At 47.6% G+C, this 21,822-nt stretch overlaps 1 protein-coding gene and 1 long non-coding RNA gene across 6 annotated transcripts in view; one reads left to right on the forward strand and one right to left on the reverse strand.

Annotated features, from left to right (window-relative positions):
* The window catches only part of ZEB2 (zinc finger E-box binding homeobox 2), a 138,089-nt gene extending 116,627 nt beyond the window's left edge, over positions 1-21,462 (reverse strand). The window contains exons 1-3 of one of the 4 annotated variants that reach the window (XM_038565133.1): positions 21,397-21,462; positions 20,985-21,253; positions 17,798-17,939 (exon numbers count right to left, since the gene is read on the reverse strand). In XM_038565133.1, coding sequence (XP_038421061.1) covers positions 17,798-17,870 — 73 coding nt within the window. In that variant the 5' untranslated portion in view covers positions 17,871-17,939; positions 20,985-21,253; positions 21,397-21,462. Of the gene's footprint in view, positions 1-17,797; positions 17,940-18,910; positions 19,433-20,984 lie in introns of those variants that run through there. The other 3 variants (XM_038565130.1, XM_038565132.1, XM_038565134.1) reach the window with 3 other exon arrangements.
* LOC119864491 lies at positions 18,471-21,484 on the forward strand. Of its 2 annotated transcripts, XR_005374283.1 has the most exons (4): positions 18,471-18,566; positions 19,184-19,431; positions 21,005-21,155; positions 21,260-21,484. It is a non-coding gene; the product is annotated as an uncharacterized LOC119864491 (long non-coding RNA). The 2 variants fall into 2 exon arrangements; XR_005374282.1 differs by lacking the exon at positions 18,471-18,566 and having other exon boundaries at positions 18,796-19,431.
* The last annotated feature ends 338 nt before the right edge of the window (positions 21,485-21,822 follow it).

Consider the following 21,822-nt stretch of genomic DNA (forward strand, 5'->3'; position numbering starts at 1 on the left):
TTAAATTCTGTACCACCTGTTTTGGGCAAGACATCTTAGGCAGCGCGACCGCATTTAATCACAATTTTAATTAACCGCCCTGTAGATGTGAAAAAGAAGCAATTATAATGTAGATGAATGATGATTTTTCTGCATTAAATTGTTTTGTTTCCCTGGTATGTTGATTGTAACACAGCACACAAATACAGTAACTGTACAATTTTTTTCTATTGTAATTTAGTAATTGTTTTTGGAAAACCAGTTTGGGAATGAGTGACTTCATCTGTTTACAAATTGATTGATACTGTTCACTCACTGATTGCCGCGGCGTATATTTTGGTATTGCACAGCCTAGCATAAAATATAATTAGAGATGCACAGGCTTTGCAGCACCATTTTGGAATCTGAAAATCAACTGTAACTGAAGTATGTTTTCCTTGAGCATACTAGTATCAGTTGGGGCTGATGAAATGATAATCAAAACAATGGGCTTTCCAATTCCACCACTAGTAGAAACCCTTGGTTTCAATCTGATAGTCTAATATGGTAAGTTTATGAATTACTCCGTACTAGGCCTGGGAGCTGGGGGCTGGCAAGTCTGAAGCTTGCACAACTCACTCAGATCTGTATCACGAGAAGCATACCAAGTGAGGTAAGGAAACAATGATGAAAAATAAAAGAGTTGCTGCTTTGGCAATGGAAAGATTGTTCCCCACACCCCAGCACAATGCACTGGTGTGCTGTAGCTCTAGACTATCTCATCTCTACACGGCGATACAATAAGATCACATTCACGCTCCTGGCTTGCAGATACTGATCGTGAAAGCCCTACCTCATTGCAGATACATTCAAAGATCCTATTTACTTGAAGCAGAGCTTGCTCTTCACCCAGCTAGGAAGGGAACTGGGGGGCGGGGTGGGGGGGAGATCAAGACAGCCATCAATATCTGTTTATTTGAAACCTGATGCTGACTGATGGCCAGAAGATCTATGCTTACTATTCTCACATGAATCAGAAATCCCTTCAGGAATGCCCTATCCTAACATCACATCCACTCCCCATCTCAGGAAAGTTCTCAGTTCATGCACTTCATTGGTATCACAGGGCTGGTGTCTCCCTCAAATTATCCAATGAATTGTTCTGAAATGTGCTCACTTGGATGAGCCCTGGGCTAGGCCATTTCTGCTGGCCTGCAAAAAAAAGGGGGGAAAAGGCCAAGTAAGCAATTGTGGACGTTCAAAGGAAACTATTTACGAGATCCCTTCATCTTCTACTTTGCTTCTTTTTACACTCCATTCCTTACAAGATCCTAAACCGGGACAGTTCATTAAAAGGTGAGAAGTCATGTTGGTCCCAGCCATACATTTGTTCTAAAACATAGCAGAGATTATGGGTTTACTTAGAGCCCTTTACAGATAGAATGTTATGAGTTGGCACAACAAGGCAGATCATGTCCGGCGAGGGGTTGGGGCAGGAGGACTCTTTGGATCATCTCGTATTTGTCTGTCTCTTTTATAAATAGTTGCTCACAAAGTATTAATAGAAAACACCAAGCCAATGCCAAAGTTTACTTCATATATTAAGTAAGAATCTGCCCCATTAATATATTAAAAGGCCTATGCTTTTTGCCAGATTGGAGACTTGCATGTCCAAATCTCGTTCACAACAATGGGACCGGACGCAACCATCTCCCACGAAACCAAGAGACTGGCCCACGCTGCAAGCCATGCTCCTGGTGGGATGTCTTTTTCATGGATGATATTACACGAAAACTAGCAATAAAGGCTTATTCCTGCCTCCTCACCCCTACCTGCGTCACCTTCCCTGGCTGTGAGGACTATTTCGTAGAAATGAGTATTGGATCAAACTACTACCGGGGAGAGAAAGAGAGAGAGAAAAAAAAAAAAAAAAAAGGCAATTCATTCCAGTTAGTAAAACTGTCAGTGCTAAGAAAGTGCGCTTAGGGCAGGTGAACGTGGGTATGTGTTTTACTGCAGAGATTCCATTTCCGATTTTCTAGTGCAGTCTCCCTGGTTATTAGCAGCAATACTTCTCATATCGCGGAATATTTTTCTCTCCTCTGCCACCTTCCTCACCTTCTCCAGAACAGCTCTGGTGAAGCATGTTGTTTTATGAATGGAGGTAAAAATAACCTTGACTCTCCCAAATTATAGCCTCTTTACATAATGAAAAGGGAGTGATCTGGCAATAGATTAAAACAAAAAAAATTTTTTTTTCATAAAGTAGTTCCAGCAATACTGCTTATTTGGAAGTTTCTAAAAGTGGCAGCATCTGTGCTCCTGCTGGGACGGGATGTCATCCTACAAACCTTTCTGCGAGCAGTCTGTCTCTAAGAGAAAATAAAGTACCTGATCCGGGGCCTTAGTATTAGCTCCCCGTGTTTTCACACTCTGACCCACTGCGCGTTCCTTCGAGCAGAGAGCTGCTTCCCATGGCTACCTCCTCAATATAAACTTGCTAACTAATCTCTTAGCAAACTCTTGAAGCAAACCTGAAGGGAGGAAAAAGAGGCAGAGGGGGAACAAAACCCCACCCCACCCCCGGCATCGATAAACCTCAGGACACATTCAACGGGACACTGGAATCTAAATTTAGTCCTAAACTGAACTTTTCTTTTGAAGACCTAGCTGTTGTCTGTGGAACAGGGATTTTTATAACAATTCTTGTCTTTTTAAAATCTCAATCCTAGTTCTCCTGCTGTCTGTTAAACAGGACTCATTTGAACACAAACCCCCTCTGTTCTGTGTTGTTGTTGTTTTTCTTTTCTTTTCTTTTCTTTTCTTTTCTTTTCTTTTCTTTTCTTTTCTTTTCTTTTTTTTTTTCTTTTCTTTCTTCTTTCCCCCTTGCTGGTAGCAGTAACGTGCCTACCCTTCCAGGTATTTGCAAATGGTCACTCTTATAACCAAGTATCTTTTTAATAAGGGATCTTTTTAAACGTCTGCCCAGACTGTACACACAAGGTAACTTCTCCTAAGGAATTTACGCGAGAATCCACTGTTGAAATAAATAATGACTCCCAACCAGTGATCAAAGAAAAATAAATCTTTTACCCTAATAAGACTTTTTTTTTTCAGACTGGAATCCCCTTTTAAAATGGATAACAGTTAAAAGGCTACTGGCAATCTGTTTATTTCCAAAGCTGTGTTTTAACGTTGGCTATGTGCAAACTGGAAAAGCAAATGAACCCCTAGGATCTTCGAAGTTAAAGCTTTTAAAATAAAGTTGGTATGTAGTATTTGAGAACATATTGTTTGGAATTTAAGTTTTAATATCTAGGAATAAACAGAGCATTAAATCAAGCAAAACTGTGACAAGGCCAATATGCACACGGACGATGCCAGGAAGGCATCTTCAGCCCTTTGTTCACAGCTTAACAAAACTGTGCCGTCACACCACTTTAGTTCAACAGTGCCTGTCGAATGGGCATCAGCAGATCAGCCAATGCCTGTCATACACAGAGCCTGAAGACGGTTTGAAAGCAAGGGCTTATTCGACCCCCAAGTCTAGTTGGAAAGTGGCGAGGATTTTAAATCATCTGGTAAAGACACCGACACCCACCCTCCCGCAAAGTTATTAGAGATGAGAAAGGATGACAAAAAACATTGGCTTCAAAAAATAAACATAAAGGAGGAGGAAAAAAAAAAACCCCATAATCGGACAAGGAGAGCACTTTTCATATTTGTGTTCTTTGTTAGAGCAATTATAAAAGTTTTGCAATCATAGGTTTTTCCTTAAAGGGACAATCCCGATACTGAAATAAAAGTTTAATGTCACAGCTATTTTAAGATTTTTTCCCACGTTTTTCTGCCCTTTAAACAACTGCATACATGTTCTTGGGTTCTCCGGCTAGGAGGGCGTTATTCGACAAAGGCAACTTGCAACCCCATGTTATTCCAGGGAGTGTCCCTTTAAATATGTTTTTTTCTTGCTACGTGGCTGTTTGTGTTGACCAACACGCACTAACTTTTGAATTGACAAGTCTCCCGAGCCCTGGTCTCCGGGAACATCTAATCTGCTCCCAAGCAGAAACCCGAGAAAACCAACCTGGTAGAGAGAAGGAACTTTCCCTACAAGTTAACAATTAGGGAAAGGAAAAAAAAAAAAAAAAAAAAAAACCCAAACCGCCTTATTTTCCTCCTATAACACTGATCATGAGATTTGGCTTTCAAGCTTTAATAAGTGCTGAGGAGGTGCCTCAGAACTTTGCTCCTGTTTAATTAAGTGTGCCCACTCCAGGCATCCAATCAGAGGAAATGAGAGTGAGCCCCCCCCACCCCGCAGCAGGGCTGGGGAGCCCTGGGGGTAAAGCCTGAGCTGAAGGTGTCCTGAATCCCTGGACCTTCCGAGTTCCTCCAGGATCCTCTGCTACTGAGATCCGTCCAGGAGTTGAGATTTCCCTTACACGAAAGTTGAAAAGCTCTCGCTCCCCCCCCCCCCCAACCTCAGTCTTTCACTCTGCTACTGTCAGTTTGCTGCGTGTTCTTTAGCTGTCTCTCTTTTCCAGTCCCTACCCTGTCAGTTTCTGGCCTGCCAATTTCAACTTGAAGCTTGACTGGGCTGATTTGATGCAAATACCTCCAGGGAAAACCCTGAAACTGATGAACAGTTATGTCAAGTCGATTTTGCACCATCGGGAAAAGGTAACCTCTGAGAGAAAAAAAACAACAAGGTTAAAGAGACAAGGGCTTTTCACGTGTAATACCTCTGCTGCACATCTCGTTCACTGTTTACCATCCCTCAGAAATTGTAACTGTCAGAATTAGTCCTAATTGCAGATGCGAAAGCTGCCATTATAATAAAAACAGAGGCAGTGCAGGCATTAAATGTAGCAGCCTAATTTGTGAGACTACAGAAAAGGTAGAGTAAATGAATATTTCATTACTTTAATTACCAGGGACTACTCTTTTCTTGCTGTCTTATGATAAGTGTTGCTGTAACTAGCAACAGCAAACATCCACTAAAACATAAAGTGCAATAATCGTCCTGCTGTCAGGATCACCGCTTTAAAATACGAGCCGGGAAAAAAATATAATGGTTTATCTATTTCTTAGAGATTGCAGAAGTAGAAGATGGAAATTCATTTAATGTCAGGAAAAGAAAAAAAAAGGCACACACAAAGGCACCAGTAAACAGGTTTTAGTCAGAGAATAATGGCTCCAGGAGGGAGAAGGGGAAAAAAAGAAAAAAAGAAAAAAAAAAAAAAAAAAACACCCAGTTGGCTATACATTTGAAGTGTTAGCCTTAAAAGGACGACGCTGGAAAGTGAAAAGTAGGAGGTAATGGTGTTTGGATTTTTTAAGGCAAAATTTTGTTTTGTGTTGCACAACATAATTGCGTGAACCTTAGAAAATAAAGCTCCAGTGACTGGGGGAAAGACAAGAGGAAAGCAAGTGGTTTTTCAAATGATTAAGCAAAGGTGGAAAAAGTTCAAGTTGGCAAAAGTTTAGAAGCTCAGTCCAGTTCCACTTAAAAAAGACTAGATAAAGCCTGCCAGAAAAAGACTTTGCCTGTAGTTTCATAGTACTGATTCATAAGATTTGGGAAGTATCAATAATTACTCACCACTGACCCCTTGAAAAGCCCTGCGCATCTCCCTAGGAACCTCGACTTCAGGTAAAGGGGCAAAGCAAAAGTGGGGAGGTGGCTGGATTGTGGGAGGGAGAGGTGGGTCTGGGAGTGGGGGGGTGTGGTTGAGGAGGTTGCTGAGACTGGTTGAAGCCAGCCTGTCTCTGCATTTATCACTTTGTCCCAGAGGAGGTGTTTGTTCAACATAGCAGTTTGACAGCACAAAAACACTGTGGCCAGAAGCCCTATCAAAGAACCTACTGACACATATCATTTGTGGTCTTGGTTTCACAGGGTAAGGCTACCTCACACTTTATCTGCACAAGTATAAAAACTCCACACATTTCTAAGTGTTCAGTATGGTTTAATCCCCTGCCTTTTTTTTTCCTCCTTTAAATATTATAAACACCACTTTCAAATGCCATCCTTATCCAGGAGTCCCGAATGCTGTTTTTAAAAACCATAACAATTTGCAATCAAGTTAGCATAATCCGCGTTGAGGTTGGTAATATTGAAGGAATATGGGTGGCGGTGTGGGTGGGTGGGTGGGGGGGGGCAGTTTAAAAGCACAAAGCTTATGATTTATCCTAAATAATACACGTAAAGTTGAGACTAATAGGTGCAAGTAAGTTTTGTAAGAGTCTTGTGGCACAGGGAACGCTTTTCTCCCCCCCCACCCCGACAATGAATCCTACTAAACAGGGGTCTATGTTCATTCTTTGCCTCTACTCTTTTCATTTGAATATATTTCATTCACAAGCTGTAGGATCGCAGTGAAAGTCCAAGAGGAAAAGTCTCAGAGTTGGGGTTCCAGGGTGTATTTGTAACTGTGTGCATGTGGAATGTGTGCATATGGGCTGTATTTAGTTTTCAAATTCCCATTAGCGGAGCAAAGGTGATGGGAAATCTTCAGAGGACAACCATTTTGCTTAGAGATTTTTCCCTTTTAATGGGTCTATTTATTATGAAAACACAGCTTACTGAGTTCTTTATATATCAACCTCACCTCTTAAAACTGAGAAATCTCATGATGTGAAACACTTCCATTGATGTGCTTTGTGTCTAAAATAGAAACTTAGGTACTTCCAAGAATAGGCAAATTGCAAAGTTTCTTTGATTACAGTTACTCGGATATACAAGACAATATAAATACAATTTAAGCTAAGAAACAGTGAGGTCTATAGGTTACATTACAGATCACTTGGGCACTGAATTCCCTGAAATTTACTCATCTGTTTAGGACAGAGGGAAAAAAAAAAAAGAAATCTCATGCTATCTTAAATAGCAGGATATCTTGCTTCCTCCGTTGATCTGTTGTTGACTGCTTATTTTTAGGAGGGGTTGCCTAGCACCTTGTCAGGAATACCTTTATTTCCTACTGTTGATCATAAAAAGAGACACAGAATAAAATGAGGAACAAAAATCTCTACAGCTGTCATATTAACAACCTAACTATTGAAGAGGAATCCATTCCATTTTTTTAAATGTAGAATATGTTTTGACTTTTTTTTGTCACGGGAAATCATTAATGACAATGATCTGTTCCCAGAAGGATGCACTCCTGTACCTCGGTCACCTGAGATGATTTAAAAATGCCTCCACCTTAGTGCTGTGACTTAAAAACACAGCTTCCTATATTTGCTCTTACGATGGAGTTAGCTAAACTGACCAGTTGCACGTTTGTCATTCGCCTGAAGGAATACCTTCCCTGAAGTGGGATTTAAAATTTTGACTTCAGAACACTCGAGTTCAGAATCAGGTCTCCTCCAGTTTAAAGCAGAGTATGTGTGGGTTTAAGTTGGAAAAACACACGGCAACCCAGGAAAATGAAGAATAACTACCAGCAGATTAGATGCAATAGAATGTGACGTTTAATCCCATGGATTATAGGAAAAGTTATCCAGAGTCTTAATTTTAGAGTAAGTTTTTTTTTTTTAAAAGGAAAAGGTAACTTAAATATGTACACCAACATTTCAGTACTGTCTTTTAATTCTAACAGTTACTTCAAATCTCATCCCCTCCACTCAGCTAATAGAACTAGGTTTGTAAAAAAAAAAAAAAAAAAATTTAAAAAAATTAAAAAAAAAAATCAAATCATGATGACGATTACATTCCTCGATTGAAAAATGAAAGCAAAGTTCAATCAGATCCTCCACGAAATGTTTGCTCCCCTCACATCCCTTAACGTGTCCCCACTGCTTGCTCTTCCAAAGTCTGGTTTTCGGAAGCCCACTACTAATTTCTAACCAAGACTGCAGCACCCACTGTAACGCACTTGGCTTCATGAGCTTTCCTACGTTCCCGGGTCACACACACAGAATATCTGATGAAAGAGACTGATCATCCTCCTTCTCCCCTCAGCTCCTCTAACTTTCCTGTCAGGAGCCTGAAAAAATATGCACAGTTACTGTTGCTGAGGGGAGACAAAGTTTAACTTCTGGGTTGGCAATCGGAGAATAATTCATGAGCAGATTTCTAGCAAATGATATGATTTGCTAAATTTTGGTCTTTGATTTATATTTATGTACTCCTGCTACTGTTAAGGTTTTGCCAACCTCAATTAGATCATGAATGAGATCATTTTAATTCAGCCCCCAAACTGTGACCTGACCATGGTCTGAAAGTGTTCAAAAAGTAATTTTAAGCCTCCCTTTGATTTGAAAAGGAATACTGCATGCTTGGTCGTTCATACAAATAACATAAAACTTAATTATTGGATGATTTGGCAGAGGACCTTCTTGCCAAACAACAGTCAATGCCAGCTACTGTGATGCTGGCGATGCCCGGGCCCCCGAGCACACAGCCCCCTGTATCCAGCATTTGTTCATTGTGTCTCAGGGCAAGATGCTTTCAAATGGGATTCATGGATCTGGGAGGCAGGGTGCAACTGGAAGGGTGTACCATATTTATAACTCCAGTTAAAAAATGCTGTCTCACCTAGAAGGGAAGTAGATCTGCGCTGTCAAATCACCAGGAGGCTGTGACAAAGGGAGCTTGCAGCCTGACACACGGTGTAACAACATAGCAAACACCTTTAATCCTGTCATGTCTCATACCCTTTACTTTCTCACACATTTGTGGCTGCTTGAACGTTGACACCTACACTCTTTTTCGAAACTAAATAAGGCAATCTTATTTAAGCCCAAATGCAACACCTGTAAAGTTATTCTTGTGCCCGGCAAAAAATAACCATTAACTCCTTCCTCTTATAAATGCCTCTCTGCTGGCTTTGGCAAGTCTCAAGTTGGTAACAGTCGGCCTGAGGCCCTGACTCTGAGGTTCACATGACCTTCCAAGCTCCGAGAAAGATAGGCAACACTTCCCCCTTGAAAAGATGCGAGGGCTGTGATAATGTCACTGTCCCAACTGGCCTCTCACAGCTTTTTTGAGCCGAAGCCCCCCCTTTCTTCATCACAAACTTCTGGTGTCTTTTATAGTAAGGAGAGAGGCCCCAGCTGCTTTATTCCCTCTAGCTACCATCGTCTAATATTTTAAAAGCTGGAAATGAAAATAGCTTTTCTAAAGATATTTCCTGGAATTTTTAATGTGCTGCCTTGATTCCCTTTTTTTTTCCTCCTTGCCAATTATAAACCACCATTTGGAGGGCTTATGAGCAATGTAAGTCCACCTCATCTAATTAAACCACATTGTTTTAAAAGCTTGAACAGTTTTCATGTCTACACGACTTGTCTGAATAATAAACTGCTGGAACCAGAATCCTGAGTGTCTTTGGAGAGCCGGGATTTTATCTGCTGAGTGCAAAGGGCCAGGCACTCAAAGAGTTAAAGAGTGTTCCCGCATTGCTGGGTAGGTTAATATCACAGCTGCCTGGTAAAGCATTATCCCGGTACCTCACTTAACAAAAGCCTCCTTTTGCAAACAGACTCCCACTTTCCCCCCAAGTGTCCAAAGGTGTTTACTGAAGTAAATCTGCCTAAATCCTTCATTGCTTGGGTCATGGGGGTGGATAGGAGGGGTGGAAGGTGTAGGGATAATCTCTTTTTGTAAATTCTGCAAATCTTCTGGGAAAAGGAGGAGGGGGGGGAAAGAGAGAGAGAGAGAGAGAGAGAGAGAGAGAGAGAGAGAGAGAAAATCAGGAATCTGTGTCACATGCCCGTGTGCCACTTCTAACGTCTCCGCTAGTTCTGCTCTCACACGTGAAATCCGCACAAGGGCCATCGGACAAGCCCCGGGGTCCCCTACGACTCCGGGGCCGCGGGAGGCCGGTGCACCTCTCAAGTTGCGCGCGGGCCTGCAGCTCAGCCTCCTCGAGAGCTGGGGTCTAAGTAAGGGCGGTTTCGAGGAAGGGAGAAAAAGAGAGAAAAAAAAAAAAGGGACAAGACAGTTTAGGAGCAAGATAATGCAGCTGAAAAGTTGTCACGAGAGGCTTCTGCTCTTGCTGTGGTCTCACTCCGATGCCATGAACTGCGTGTCACTTCTGCACGTTGCAAATGGGGGCAAATAACACAGTCAGACCTGACAGGTCGGCCTGCGAGGGTTTAGGCAGCTCCCAGGAAGAAGGAGCCCTGGAGGCATAAACTTTCCCTCCGAGGAGATCGTGAATACCACCAACCCCTCCCTACAAATCTTGAAGCCTCCAGTTTGAGATACAAAAAGGCTGTCATCTCACAAATGTTAAACATACTAAAAAAATCTGAAAAAAAAGTATGGAGAAGGTGTGAAAAACGTGGCACTTTACAGCCCTCAAAGCTTTTTAAAATAGAACAACTTTTCCCCCTAAAATTCTTTTCAGAGAATTTTCTTTTCTTTTTTTTTTTCCTTCTTCTTCTCTCTTTTTTTTTTTTTTTTTTTTTTTTTTTTCCTTTTTGGCTCATTTGAGAGTTTCTTTCTTGGCTTTTTTCCCCTTTCATTTGAAAATATGAATTATCATAAAAAGTCAGGGGAAAAAATGGGAAAGTCTTTTCCAGTTTTCCTGAAGATTTATCAGCGTGTGTTCAGGCTGGGTGTAAGCACCTCTCCCTTTTTTGCTCTGGGCCAGACACCCATCCCTGAAACCAGAGCAGGGCCCGGGGAGACTTCATCCCTGCTCTCCTCCGGAGCAGCCTCCAGCTGCAGCACCCTGCACACACCGCCCACCCCCGCCCCTCCCCAAGTGCCCTCACCTCCCTGGGCTGATGATGGTAAACAATAAGGAAGGCCAAATAGTAGGCAGCACTCAAGAGTGGGAAGTCCACACACCTGACCCCGAGTCTAACAGGCTTCTGAGGGAGAATTTGATCCCTCTCTGACACTTTCTACCTCAAGTGTTGAGCGGGTGGCCATGAATAGTACAGACATGCCATCTTGTAACACTATATGCCTGTCAGGAGGGACAGGGCCTGGTCAAGCATCAACTATATAAGGCTGGTAACTAGGGAAAGCCCAACAAACAGCCACAAACACCTAAGTTATTTTACTCAGCTACTACCCTCTCTCCTCCTCTCTCCTCTCTCCTCCCTCTCTCTCTCTCTCTCTCTCTCTCTCTCTCTCTCTCTCTCTTTCTTTTCATCTTGGCTTTCTGTAGCAGAATGCAAATGGAGCCTGCCGGCGGTGAAAGGGCTGAATTGTGATTAAGAAGAAGAAGAGCTCCTTTCTTTGTTCTCCCCTCAGGGGATGTTTACTGGGAGAGACACAGCGGATCAGATATGAAAGGCATTCAGGTCAGCATTGATGTGAGTGAAAGTGAAATCATACCTAAGGCATTCAAAAGACCGCCGTGTCAGGGGTTCAGCTAACGGTGCAGCTACTGTGCGTGTCTTCCCGGAGAGGCAAAAATCTTTTCACAGACTGGCGATTTTTTTTCTTGCCCCCCTCCCTAATTTACTACAAAATCATAAAAGTTTCCCCACCCCTATTTACCTCCTACCAGATGACACAAGAGTTAGCATTTTTTTTCTCTCTCCTTCTGGACCACACGCGAAATTAGAGCAACTTCTAATAACTGTATTACCTTAATGAACCAGCAAGGCACCATCTGAACTGTGAAATCTTTCTTTTTTTAAGCAGATGTATTCATGTGTGATACATATATGCATAATATGTGGGGGAGAACTGAATGAAGGGAAAAGCCAAAAGCACACACATGGATGGCTTTTCCTCTCACTCTTCTCAGAGGAAACACGAGACAACACACACACACACACACACACACACACACACACACCCCACACGCACACACACACAGGCGCGCACGCACCCGCACAGAGTATATAAAAACAGTACAGAACACCTTAAAACGAAATTCTTTATTTACTTTGTGACTACTAGTTACACTTTTCCTGAGAGTTTTCACTGTGACAGGACTGTCACCCAGGATAAAAGTCTCTGGCACATAGCTCTGAAGGCAGAGACTTCCTTAGAGTCTGCTGATTATTACTGCTTTCCTTTTTTTTTTTAAAAAAAAAAATGCGTGATGAAGAAATACTTGGATCTTACTTTTTAAAAGTTTACACTCCCCACAGCCCAAAGAGTCATTCAATAGATTTTCCAAGTGGTAAGCTGATGCTGTTGGTATAAACAGAGCTATGTAAATATACACAAAATTCACAAATCACAGCAAACATACAAATAACAGGGAGGTGCCTAGATGTTTCAAGGCTTAAAAATGAAAAGGAAAATCACATTTCATCTCCTGATTGCTAAAGAAAGGGAAGACACAGGGAGGGGGGGGTGAGAGGGCTATATTTATTGGTTTTAAATCATCCTTCCCTCTGCTCTGAATTATTCTTTTCAAACCTTCGCATCTTGGCTAAAAAGCATATTTGGGCTTATGTTAACATCTGCTTTTGTGGTGACATTTAATTCCGTATATTTTCAACTAGTGTTTCTGCATCACAGATTTTCCTCCTTTATCTCTTTGCTCTAAAAAGACAACCAAAGAGCAATCAAAAAGGTGTCTGACTTGGCCATTCAGACAATTGCCCCCTTGTGGGAATGCGGGAATGAATGGTACAGTGGACACCCCAGCACCATTGACGTTATAAACATGTAAATGAAACACATTAGGGCAGACAATCAATTGTCTGTGAGCATTGCAAACCTGCACTCCCTCTCTCTGTGACAGGCACAAAATAGTGTCTACCTTGGGAAGCCACGGTGCTGGAGAGTACAAGGACAAAGAGTTCCCTTTCACACAGAAGAAAATGCACCTTAAAAGCCTTGGAAGAATGCAGATGACAAAAACTGTCGTAAGGCAAAGAATCTCCCACATCTTGGAATCAATGCGGCGCTGCTAGAGAGCCAGCATTGGCTCAAGAGCACCGTCCTTTCCTACCTTCAGGGTAGACCCCACATTTCTCCAAGGAAATATTCTGAATACAGCGGTCAGGGGCTTTGATAACCTCTTGGAATTTTCTTTACTTTGAGCAAATTAAGCGAGCCAGAGAGGAAAGCGTCGGACGCACATGACATAGCACTTTAGCAGGGAACTTTCATCCTGGCTTCCTTCGTATTTGGAAATAAATGCTTAAAGACGCGGATTCATTTTTATTTGGCAACAGAGACACAATGTAAAGTTGAAAATCCCGAGCCCACCCTTGCCCCCCGGCGGGGCGTCACACTGGGGGGTGCCAGCAGGCCAGTGGCCCTGCTACGAAGAAGGCAGGCGTGTTGCTGCTACCCCCATCGACTTAGTTTTTCCAAACCGAAATAAAACCAATATATCAGTCTGGATACATAGCCCCCAGTCCTGTGTGTGTGCAGCGTGACGAAACTTGCAGAAGATCTCCGCAGAGAGAGAAGGATGGAGATGGATATCTCTGGAGCGCCCTCAGAACTGGTACCTGCCACGCAAACTGCCTCTGAGTGTTGGGAGGACCAGCGAAGCAGGCTCCCTGTAAACTCATCAACTTTGTGGAAGGAGCTACTTGCAAAACATCGCCCCACTTGCAAAGATGACCAAGTCTGGAGCCACTGCAGCCCCGAAGGAAACTTCCCTGCCTCAGTGTGTGCCAAGGGGCCCCGACTGCGGGCTGCCCCCCACCCCGGCCGACAGCACCTCGCAGGGGGGTGGGGGGGGTGGGGGGCAAGGGCCACAAGCCCTCAGGAGGGGCTCGATGCCTCCCTTTTCCTTTTCATTTAAGCATCTCTGAAACGGAAGCAACCTCTCCGTCCTCCGCTGCCTCTAAGCATCACCACCAGCGCCTCCACTCCCTCTAAGGAAGTGGTAAGGAGAGAGGGCTTATCTTTAAAAAGGATCATCATTTCTGCTCATCTGATTGTTCCTCCCCTAGGGTCCCAAGCCCTGAAAACATCCAACTTTAGCCCTTTTCTCTACCACTGCAAGTCGGGAGACCAAAGGCATTTGTAAAAATCTTCCCCACTCTCCCCCCATCCACAACCCCCCCCCCCGCCCCGCCCGCCAGCCCCAACCCTCTTGATGAAAGTTTGTAGAAAAATCAGATTTGACTTTCCTTTCTGCCTTCCACTTCCTTTTCCCTTCCACTCTTAATTCAGTTTTCATTTAAAAGACAACTTTCATTCCCTTCTCTGAAGCAAGCAGTTTCCGGATCTGATTTTTGTTACGACCTGCGTGTGTTATGTGCGATTTTTCCAGAGGCTGATGCTGGAAGGCAGTGGGCCGGGGAGGCCGGCCCATCTTCCCAGGCTCCGCGGGAGGCAGGAGGGGAGCGGGAGCATCCCCGGGAGCCCGAGCCCCGAACCGGGGGCCAAAGCAACTAACTTTGCAAGTTACAGCCGGGCCCGCCAGTGGCAGGCAACAGCCGGGCACCTCCCGCGCCAAGGGCTCCTTCCTGGCTCCAAGGCTGCGCGGAGATAGTGGGGTATAATCAGGGGAATGGGGGGGGGGCTGGGTTTCCCCCCCTCCTCTCCAGCTTCAGTGAAAGTGTTACAAAGTGAGTCAGGCGACTGAGGATCATCTGACTGAACTTTCTTGAAACCGACACACATTCTTGTCTGCCGGCAACTCGCTTTTTGCCTCCTTCCCCCTCACCCCTCTCCCCCTTTCCTCCTGCTGCACATCTTACTTTCTGGGAAGAGATTGCATCCCTTCCATGTGGGGGAAAGGAGACTGTCAGCTCTGGATTAACTTGGCCCTGGCACTGTCTTTGCCAAGCATCTTGCTGGCCTGAGGATCTTGAAGGCTGGATTTTGGATTCTTGCTTCTCTCTCTGCACATTTATTTCCCTCAAACTGCTCCTTCTCCTTTGCTTTTTCATAATTGTGTACAGCATCGTCTTTTAACCCACGTTCTTGACCAGCCTTCAAACACACACACACACACAGGCGCGCGCACACACACACACACAGACCCAGGCAGGCACAACTGCTTTACAGGTTTTTTTTCTTCTTGTCGCCCTCGTCTATATATACGTTGTTGACTTCATTAAATTATATAAAGTGCCATTCTAGTTTCCTGGATGACCATCTCTCTCTCTGTCTCTCTCTCTCTCTCTCTCTTTTTTTCTCTTCCAGCTTCTTACTTCTGTGATTAGTATTGCCATTATTCCTTTCCAGGAATTTCTATATGATTTTGATAAGCATCATCATATTTAGTGTTATCAGCAAAGACACAAGCTCAAAAGTGACATCTTTTCCATGAATCCAGGAAAGAAGAAAAATCCACTCAGTTCAGATAAATCCTGGCAATCCCCAAAGGGAAAGGCATTGGATATGTGCTTGATGAGAAAAGAAAATGAAAAAGGGGGGAAGAAAACTCTTCTACCTGCTTCTCAAAACCAGGGCATTGCTCAGTCAGATTAAACCCAAAGAAAAACATTGACAAGTAACCAATTCACAGCATGTTTTTTCACACATTATTTGGGAAAAGACACAGGTAATAGTCAAAGTTAGAGAAGCTGTAAGCAGTGGACAGGCTTGCTGTGAAGTGTGCAAGGTCTGAGGTAAATGCCTTAAAATGTGCAATTCAACTTTCCATTTCGGAGTGTTGAGGCTTCTCCCAAGTTAGGGGCTGGGCGGAGGGGAAATGGTTGCAGTGTCCAGGGCTGAGCACCTCCCTGGCGCTCTCGGTTCACCTGCGAGCCCCCAGCAGGCCTCCCTCTCCGCCAACCCCACCCTCAGGGTTCCCAGGAAGCTGGGAGCCCTCTATTTCCCCAGACCTGAGCTCTGGCCTGACCTCACCGGCCCGGGCCAGGCTGGTCATCGGTGGCAAAATCCCGAAGGGGGTGGGAGGAGGCAGGAAAGCAGAAACAAACATTCTAAATAGTCTCTTCTGCAAAAGAACACTTCTGGGAACCTTGCTTCATATCTCATTTTCTTCTCTTTTCTGTCTGTCTCTCTCTCTCAATCTCTCTCTCTCTCTCAAAAAAGAAAAAAAAATGACTGTTTAACATAAGAAGAAAAAAAGAGCCTTCCTTGACACAAAGCTTTTGTTATCCAGTTGATCAGCACCACGCTTTAGATACTTGTAAGAGGGGGAAAAAAGCCCCACAACAGACATTGATTTTAGAAAATCAATAACCAACATTTAATAAAAGGAACAGAGGAAACACAAGAGAGGAGAGGGGGACATTAGGTGTAATTTTAGTGTCTACTAAATTACCCAGAGATGGGGAAGGGGAGGTCTCCTGAGTAAGGACCACCTTAAATAATGCCAGCTACCAGAATGAAGAAAAAATTAAATTAAGAGAGAGAGAGAGGCAGAGACAGAGAGACAGAGGGGGGAGAGACGGACTTAAAAAGAGGCAGCCTCAACTGGATCTTGGGGAAGCAGCTCGGAATATATTATTGTACTTGTTTTTTTTTTTTTTTTTCCTTTTTCTTTTTTTTTGTAATACTAAGCCAAGCAAATAGATCAAAGGCAGCACAAAGGGAAAAGGCAGGATAACGTAACGAACAGTTTCTGACCAAAATTCCTCTATCACTCCCCCATATGGCTCGACACCTCCAGCACAACAAGCAGGAGATGCACACACACACTCACACACACTCACACACACTCACTCACACTCACGCGCACTCGCGCACACACAACCTGGAGAGGCAGAGACCCCGCGAGCAGCATCATTTGTCCCGAATCAGGGCTCCGGGTCTTTGTGCCTCCCCGGCCCGCCCCGCGCGCGGCTGCCGGGCAGGCGGCCTCCGGGGAAAGTTGGTCCGCGCGGGCCGGGGCGCGGGGAGGGCGCGGGGAGGGCGCGGGGAGGGCGCGGGGGCCGGAGGCCGGGGAGCCCGGGCCGGGCCCGCGGGCGGCCGCAAGTTTCCTTCCCCGGCCCGAGCCGGCGCTCCTCGGCTTGTTTGCTTTGGGGGCTTGGGTTTCCTTCGGAGGCTGGGGGGTCCCCCGTCCGCTCCCGCGGCGCCCCTCGGGTCCCCAGCCCGCTCCCCTCCCCGGGCGCCTCCCGCGCTCTTTGCCAATCACTTTCCTCTTTTATTCCCACGACTCGGTTCGGGGGGTGATACCTGGGGGGGGCGGGGGCGGGGGCCCGGCGTCTCCCGGTCCTGCCCGCATCCCTCTGGCACCCCCCTGCCGGGGGACCCCGGCGCGGCCGCCCCCGCCTGCAGCCCCCCGCGCCCGCGCGCCCCCTCGCCCCCCTCGCCCCGTCTGCGTCCTGCTCCCCGGCTCAGCCCGGGTGCGGGCGCCTCCGGAGCGTGCGGAAACGGCCCAGAAAAGTCTGTGTGCGCGCCCCCCGCGACCCCGCGGCGCCCGCCCCCGCCCCCGGCCCGGGCCCCGGGCCCCGGGCGCGCCCTGCCGGGCCCCGCCGCCCGCGCGGACCGTTACTTGGCGGCCGCGGACTCCGGCAAGAAACTTTGAGGCCGGCGGCGGCGCAGCCCGGGCCCCCCCACCCCCCGCCCGCCCGCGCCCGTCCGCCCGCCCGCCGCCCCGCCCCCGCCCCCCGCCCCCCGCGGGTCCCGCGCCCCGGCCCCCGGCCCCGGCCCCGGCCCCGGCCCCCGCCCCCGCCCCGCCCTGCCCGGCCCGGCGCTCCCGCAGCGCGGCCGGGGACCCGCGGACCGGGCGGCGGAGCGCGGCGGAGGGCGGCGGGGACCCCGCGGGCGAGCCTCTCCCGGGCGCTCCCGCCGGCGCCCCATCCCCCCCCCCCCCGGGCGCCCCGGGTCCCCGCTCCGCGCGCTCCGGCTCCGGCTCCGGCTCCCGCTCCCGCTCCCGCTCCGGCCCCGGGAGAGGCTCGCCCGCGGGGTCCCCGCCGCCCGCCCGCCGCCGCCCGCCCGCCGCCGCCGCCTCGCCGGCCCTTCCCGGCCCCCCCTCCCCGCGGCCCGCGCCGCCGAGCAGCCCGGAAAAGTTTGGTCCGGGCCGCTTCTTACCGTTCTTCCTCCTGGGATTGGCTTGTTTGCGCCTCTTGCACCGGGGGCCATCCGCCATGATCGGCTGCTTCATTGATAAGCGCGGATCAGATGGCAGCTCGCATGGACTCGGCGCCCTGCTCCGGCAGCACGCAGGCTCGATCTAGCAAACCAAACAGCGACAGTGTGGGCATCGCCGCGCCGCCGCCGCCGCCGCCGCCGCCGCCGCCCGGGGACAGGCCGGCCCGGCCAGCGCCCCCCCCGGCCCCGGCACCCGGCACCCGGCACCCGGCACCCGGCGCCCGGCGCCCGGCACCCACCCCTGCGCCAAAGCGAAACTTCGGCGGCCCCCTCCCCGCCCCCCGCCCCCCCCCACCCCCACCCCCCACCCCCACCCCCACCCCACCCCGCCCCCCGCGGGCCCCGAGGCGCTTTGTGTGCGTTCCTGGGCGCCGCGCTGCGCCCGCGAGGGGGGCCCCGGAGCCCCGGACCCGGACCCGGCCCCGGACCCGCCGCCGCGCCCCCCGGGGCCCCGCCGCGCCACCGACCGACCCCGGCCCGGCCCGGCCCGGCCCGGCCCCCGCCCCCGCCCCGCGCACCCCCCCCCGCCCCGCGCACCCCCCCCGCCCCCCCGCCCCGCGACCCGGGGCGACGCCGGCCTGCCTCGCGCTCGCGTCCCCATCCCGCGCGCCCCCCCACCCCCACACACAACCCCGTCCCCCCCGGAGGAGACACACAAACAAACAAACAACAGCCCCCGGATGAAGCACACTCGGGCAAATTGATAACAGTAATTATGGGGAGCCCGCTCGCCCCGCGCCCCCTCCCTCCCTCCCTGCGCTCCCCTCCGCTCCCCTCCGCTCCCCTCCCCTCCCCGGGAGTCCATCGAGGCTGTCTCCATCCCCCCCACACCCCACACACACACCCACCGCCACCCCGGTCCCCCGCCCCCAAATTAAGATTTCCCATTTCACGCCGAAATAAGAAGTATAATTATAAGCCTCTTTGGACACCAGCGCTTCCCACCTCCCCCCTACACACACACACACACACACACACACACACACACACACCCCTACACACCTCCCCCCCCACCGCCACTTTGACAATATTTACTTAAGTATTTTCCCCCACCTCATTCACACACATGCTCCCCTACACTGCTTCCCTTAAATACTTCCAGTAGAATTTCTCTTTCTTTTTTTTTTCTTTCCTTTTCTTTTCTTTCTTTCTTTCTTTCTTTTTTTTTTTTCTTCTATCCCCTCAAGAAAGGAAAGAGAAAGTCCAACCGCTACGGCAATACTTTGAAGCTCTACTTAAATGATCGTATCCTTTCTGGCTTCGAAACTTTTGTACCTAAAAATCGAGAGAGGCGCTGCATTTTTTTTTTTTTTTTTTCCCCTTCAGCTGAAACTGTCAAAACTTGGAGAAGGGGAACCTCGGAGGCAGGCAGCAGAGGTGGAGAATCCCGAAACTCGGTGGAGGTTGGGAAGATGCTGTGCCTCGAGGATTAGTTTAAACAGGGGCTATAAAAGATGTAACAGATGCAAACTGTAACACAAGGGCCATTAACCCTTCCTCTGCCGGGCACACTCAGTCCCCACGCCCCGCACCTATTGTCTCCTGTGCTCAAAGCTTTGCAGAAAACCTGGAAAGTGAGTATCAGTTTCCACACATTTGCTGAGAGGAGTGTGGTGGTGGTTAGTGGGGGGGGGGGGGGCGGCGAGGCAGAGAGAAGGGGAAGTGGATGGTTTAGAAAGCACCTTGAATTTAACCTAGGCATAGAGGGTGACTTTTAAGTCTGACACATTTTGTCATTTCCTGGCTCTCCTATTGATTTGAAATTGTTGGGAAAAATCCTGAAATCAGGAAACGGTCACACAAGTGTCTGGGATGAAACAGCTGGCCTGTCTGTATTCATGCTGAGACTTACACACGATTGCATATAAATACATGTTTAATAAAGTAAGCTGCTAGTTTTATGAGCCTGTGTGTGTGTGTGTGTGTGTGTGTGTGTGTGTGTGTGAGAGAGAGAGAGAGAGAGAGAGAGAGAGGGAGAGAGACAGGGCATTTGTGCTGTAAACTTTATCTTCTGCCTGTTATTTCTAACTCTGGAGTTAGTAATCTTGCCTTCATCATTACAGGGGGAGCATGGAAAATATATAAGTAGGTGGGAGATAAACACATTCACGTTAGCCGGGCTCATCACTGTTCCTGGGAACTCCTGCTATCTCTCTCTCGACTTTTCGGTGCCAAAGTAGGGAATGGGATATGTGTGTGCATGTGTCTCCTGCTCGATCCACGTCTCTATTACTTTGCCATTTAAAACACAATTCCAAAAGTTACCCTTAATTTACAACTCTGATATCCTGACAGCAGCTTTCTTCCCAGCTGTAGTGACCCCCCACCCCCCACCCCACATACACACTTTGGTAAACGACTCAAGTTCCATGAGGACTTTCACTTCTTTATTTATCATCACAGAAATGAGGTGTTACTTCACATACATACACACACAAAGAATAAAATAAAGAAATGAAACTCGCTAAGCAGACAAAAACAGGCAACTTTCTGCTTAGAAAACAGCCTTCTCCGGTGGGAGAGGATGCAGTGCCATATCTAAGAGAAAGACATGCCCCTGAATTTGGTGGGTTTGTATCGATCAAGTTTTGTCATTACTAACAGGTTATCTGCCAAGTTTTAATTGCTGAATACAATGTACTGGAGCTAGATGCAAAAAAAAAAAAAAAAAAAAAAAGAAAAAAAAACCCACAAAAAAAAACAAAACAGGGTTAGATTCTCTCCCCCTGGAGGAGTTTTCCTTCCACCATGTAGTTCTCAATAAAACTTTTCCTCGGCTGGGTAGCAAAAGGCACCTTTGGTTACCTGAATGGACAGGTACAGGGCAAATTATTTGGAGGAGGAAAAGGGAGAGGAAAGCAGGGAGAGGGAGCGGGAGTGCCAGAGAAATCCACGAAGTCACTCTTGGGAAAAGCTTGCCATAAAGGAGCTAAACCCACCTGAAATTCCTGCCCACGGACACTCCTTCTCACTCCAGACTCCCATCCCCACTTAAAAGGAGGAAAAAAAAAATCATAAAAGGAGGGTGGGGGGGGGATGACCGTACCAAAAAGGAATAAAAAAGAGAGAAAGGGGGGAGAGAGAGAGAAAGAGAGAGAGAGAGAAGAAAAAAAAAAAAAAAACCTACCTGCGAAGTCTTGTTTGTAGTTTTGGCCAGAAATGGTGAGAAGAAAAAGCATGAAGAAGCCGCGAAGTGTGGGGGAGAAAAAGGTGGAAGCGAAGAAACAGCTCCCGGAGCAAACTGTACAAAACCTCGCCAAGAGTGTCGGGAGGCAGGACCGTTATTCCTGCGGAGCAGGTTAGAACTGATCTCTTTCGGCCACTCCAGGAAACACAAACCTGGGGACGGACTGACGTGTTACGCCTCTTCTAATGACATTTTTTTCTTTTTCTTTTCTGTAGGAGAGAGAGGAGAGACCCTGAAACACGCGCCACCTATCTTTGTGGGGAGGGATAATTGAAGCGCCCTGAGCGTGAGCATCATGTGAAAACGTGATCGCCAAGTTTCTCTCTGGGAAAGGATCTGGGATAGATTATACCTTGAAGTCTCCGCAAACGCTTTAGTGGAAGAAATGAAATTCCACCTCCCTCCCTTCCTCTCTCCCTCCCTCTCGCCTCCCTCCCTCCCTCCCTCCCTCCCTCTCTCTCTTCTCCACGCCCCCCCCCCCCCCCCCCGTCAAGCCTTTGGCATCATTATCCTCATCACTAAATCCTACAGAGTACAGGGCGGAAAGCGGTGCACACCATTCACAGAACTGGAGAACTCTAAGGGGCGAAAGTTAAAGGGAGAGATCCCGGGTCCTCGATCCAGATCGCCTCTTGCTACACAGATATTTCTAATGACCAGATTGGAGATGCACATTAAGTTGTGTGGATTTCTCAGCACGTCTTCTGGAACTAAATTCTTTGCCCTTTTTTTTTTTCTTCTTCTTCTTCTCCCTTTTTTTTTTTTTTCTTTTTAGATG

This window comes from Canis lupus, chromosome 19 (assembly GCF_011100685.1).
Source record: "Canis lupus familiaris isolate Mischka breed German Shepherd chromosome 19, alternate assembly UU_Cfam_GSD_1.0, whole genome shotgun sequence".
Taxonomy (NCBI): Eukaryota; Metazoa; Chordata; class Mammalia; order Carnivora; family Canidae; genus Canis; species Canis lupus.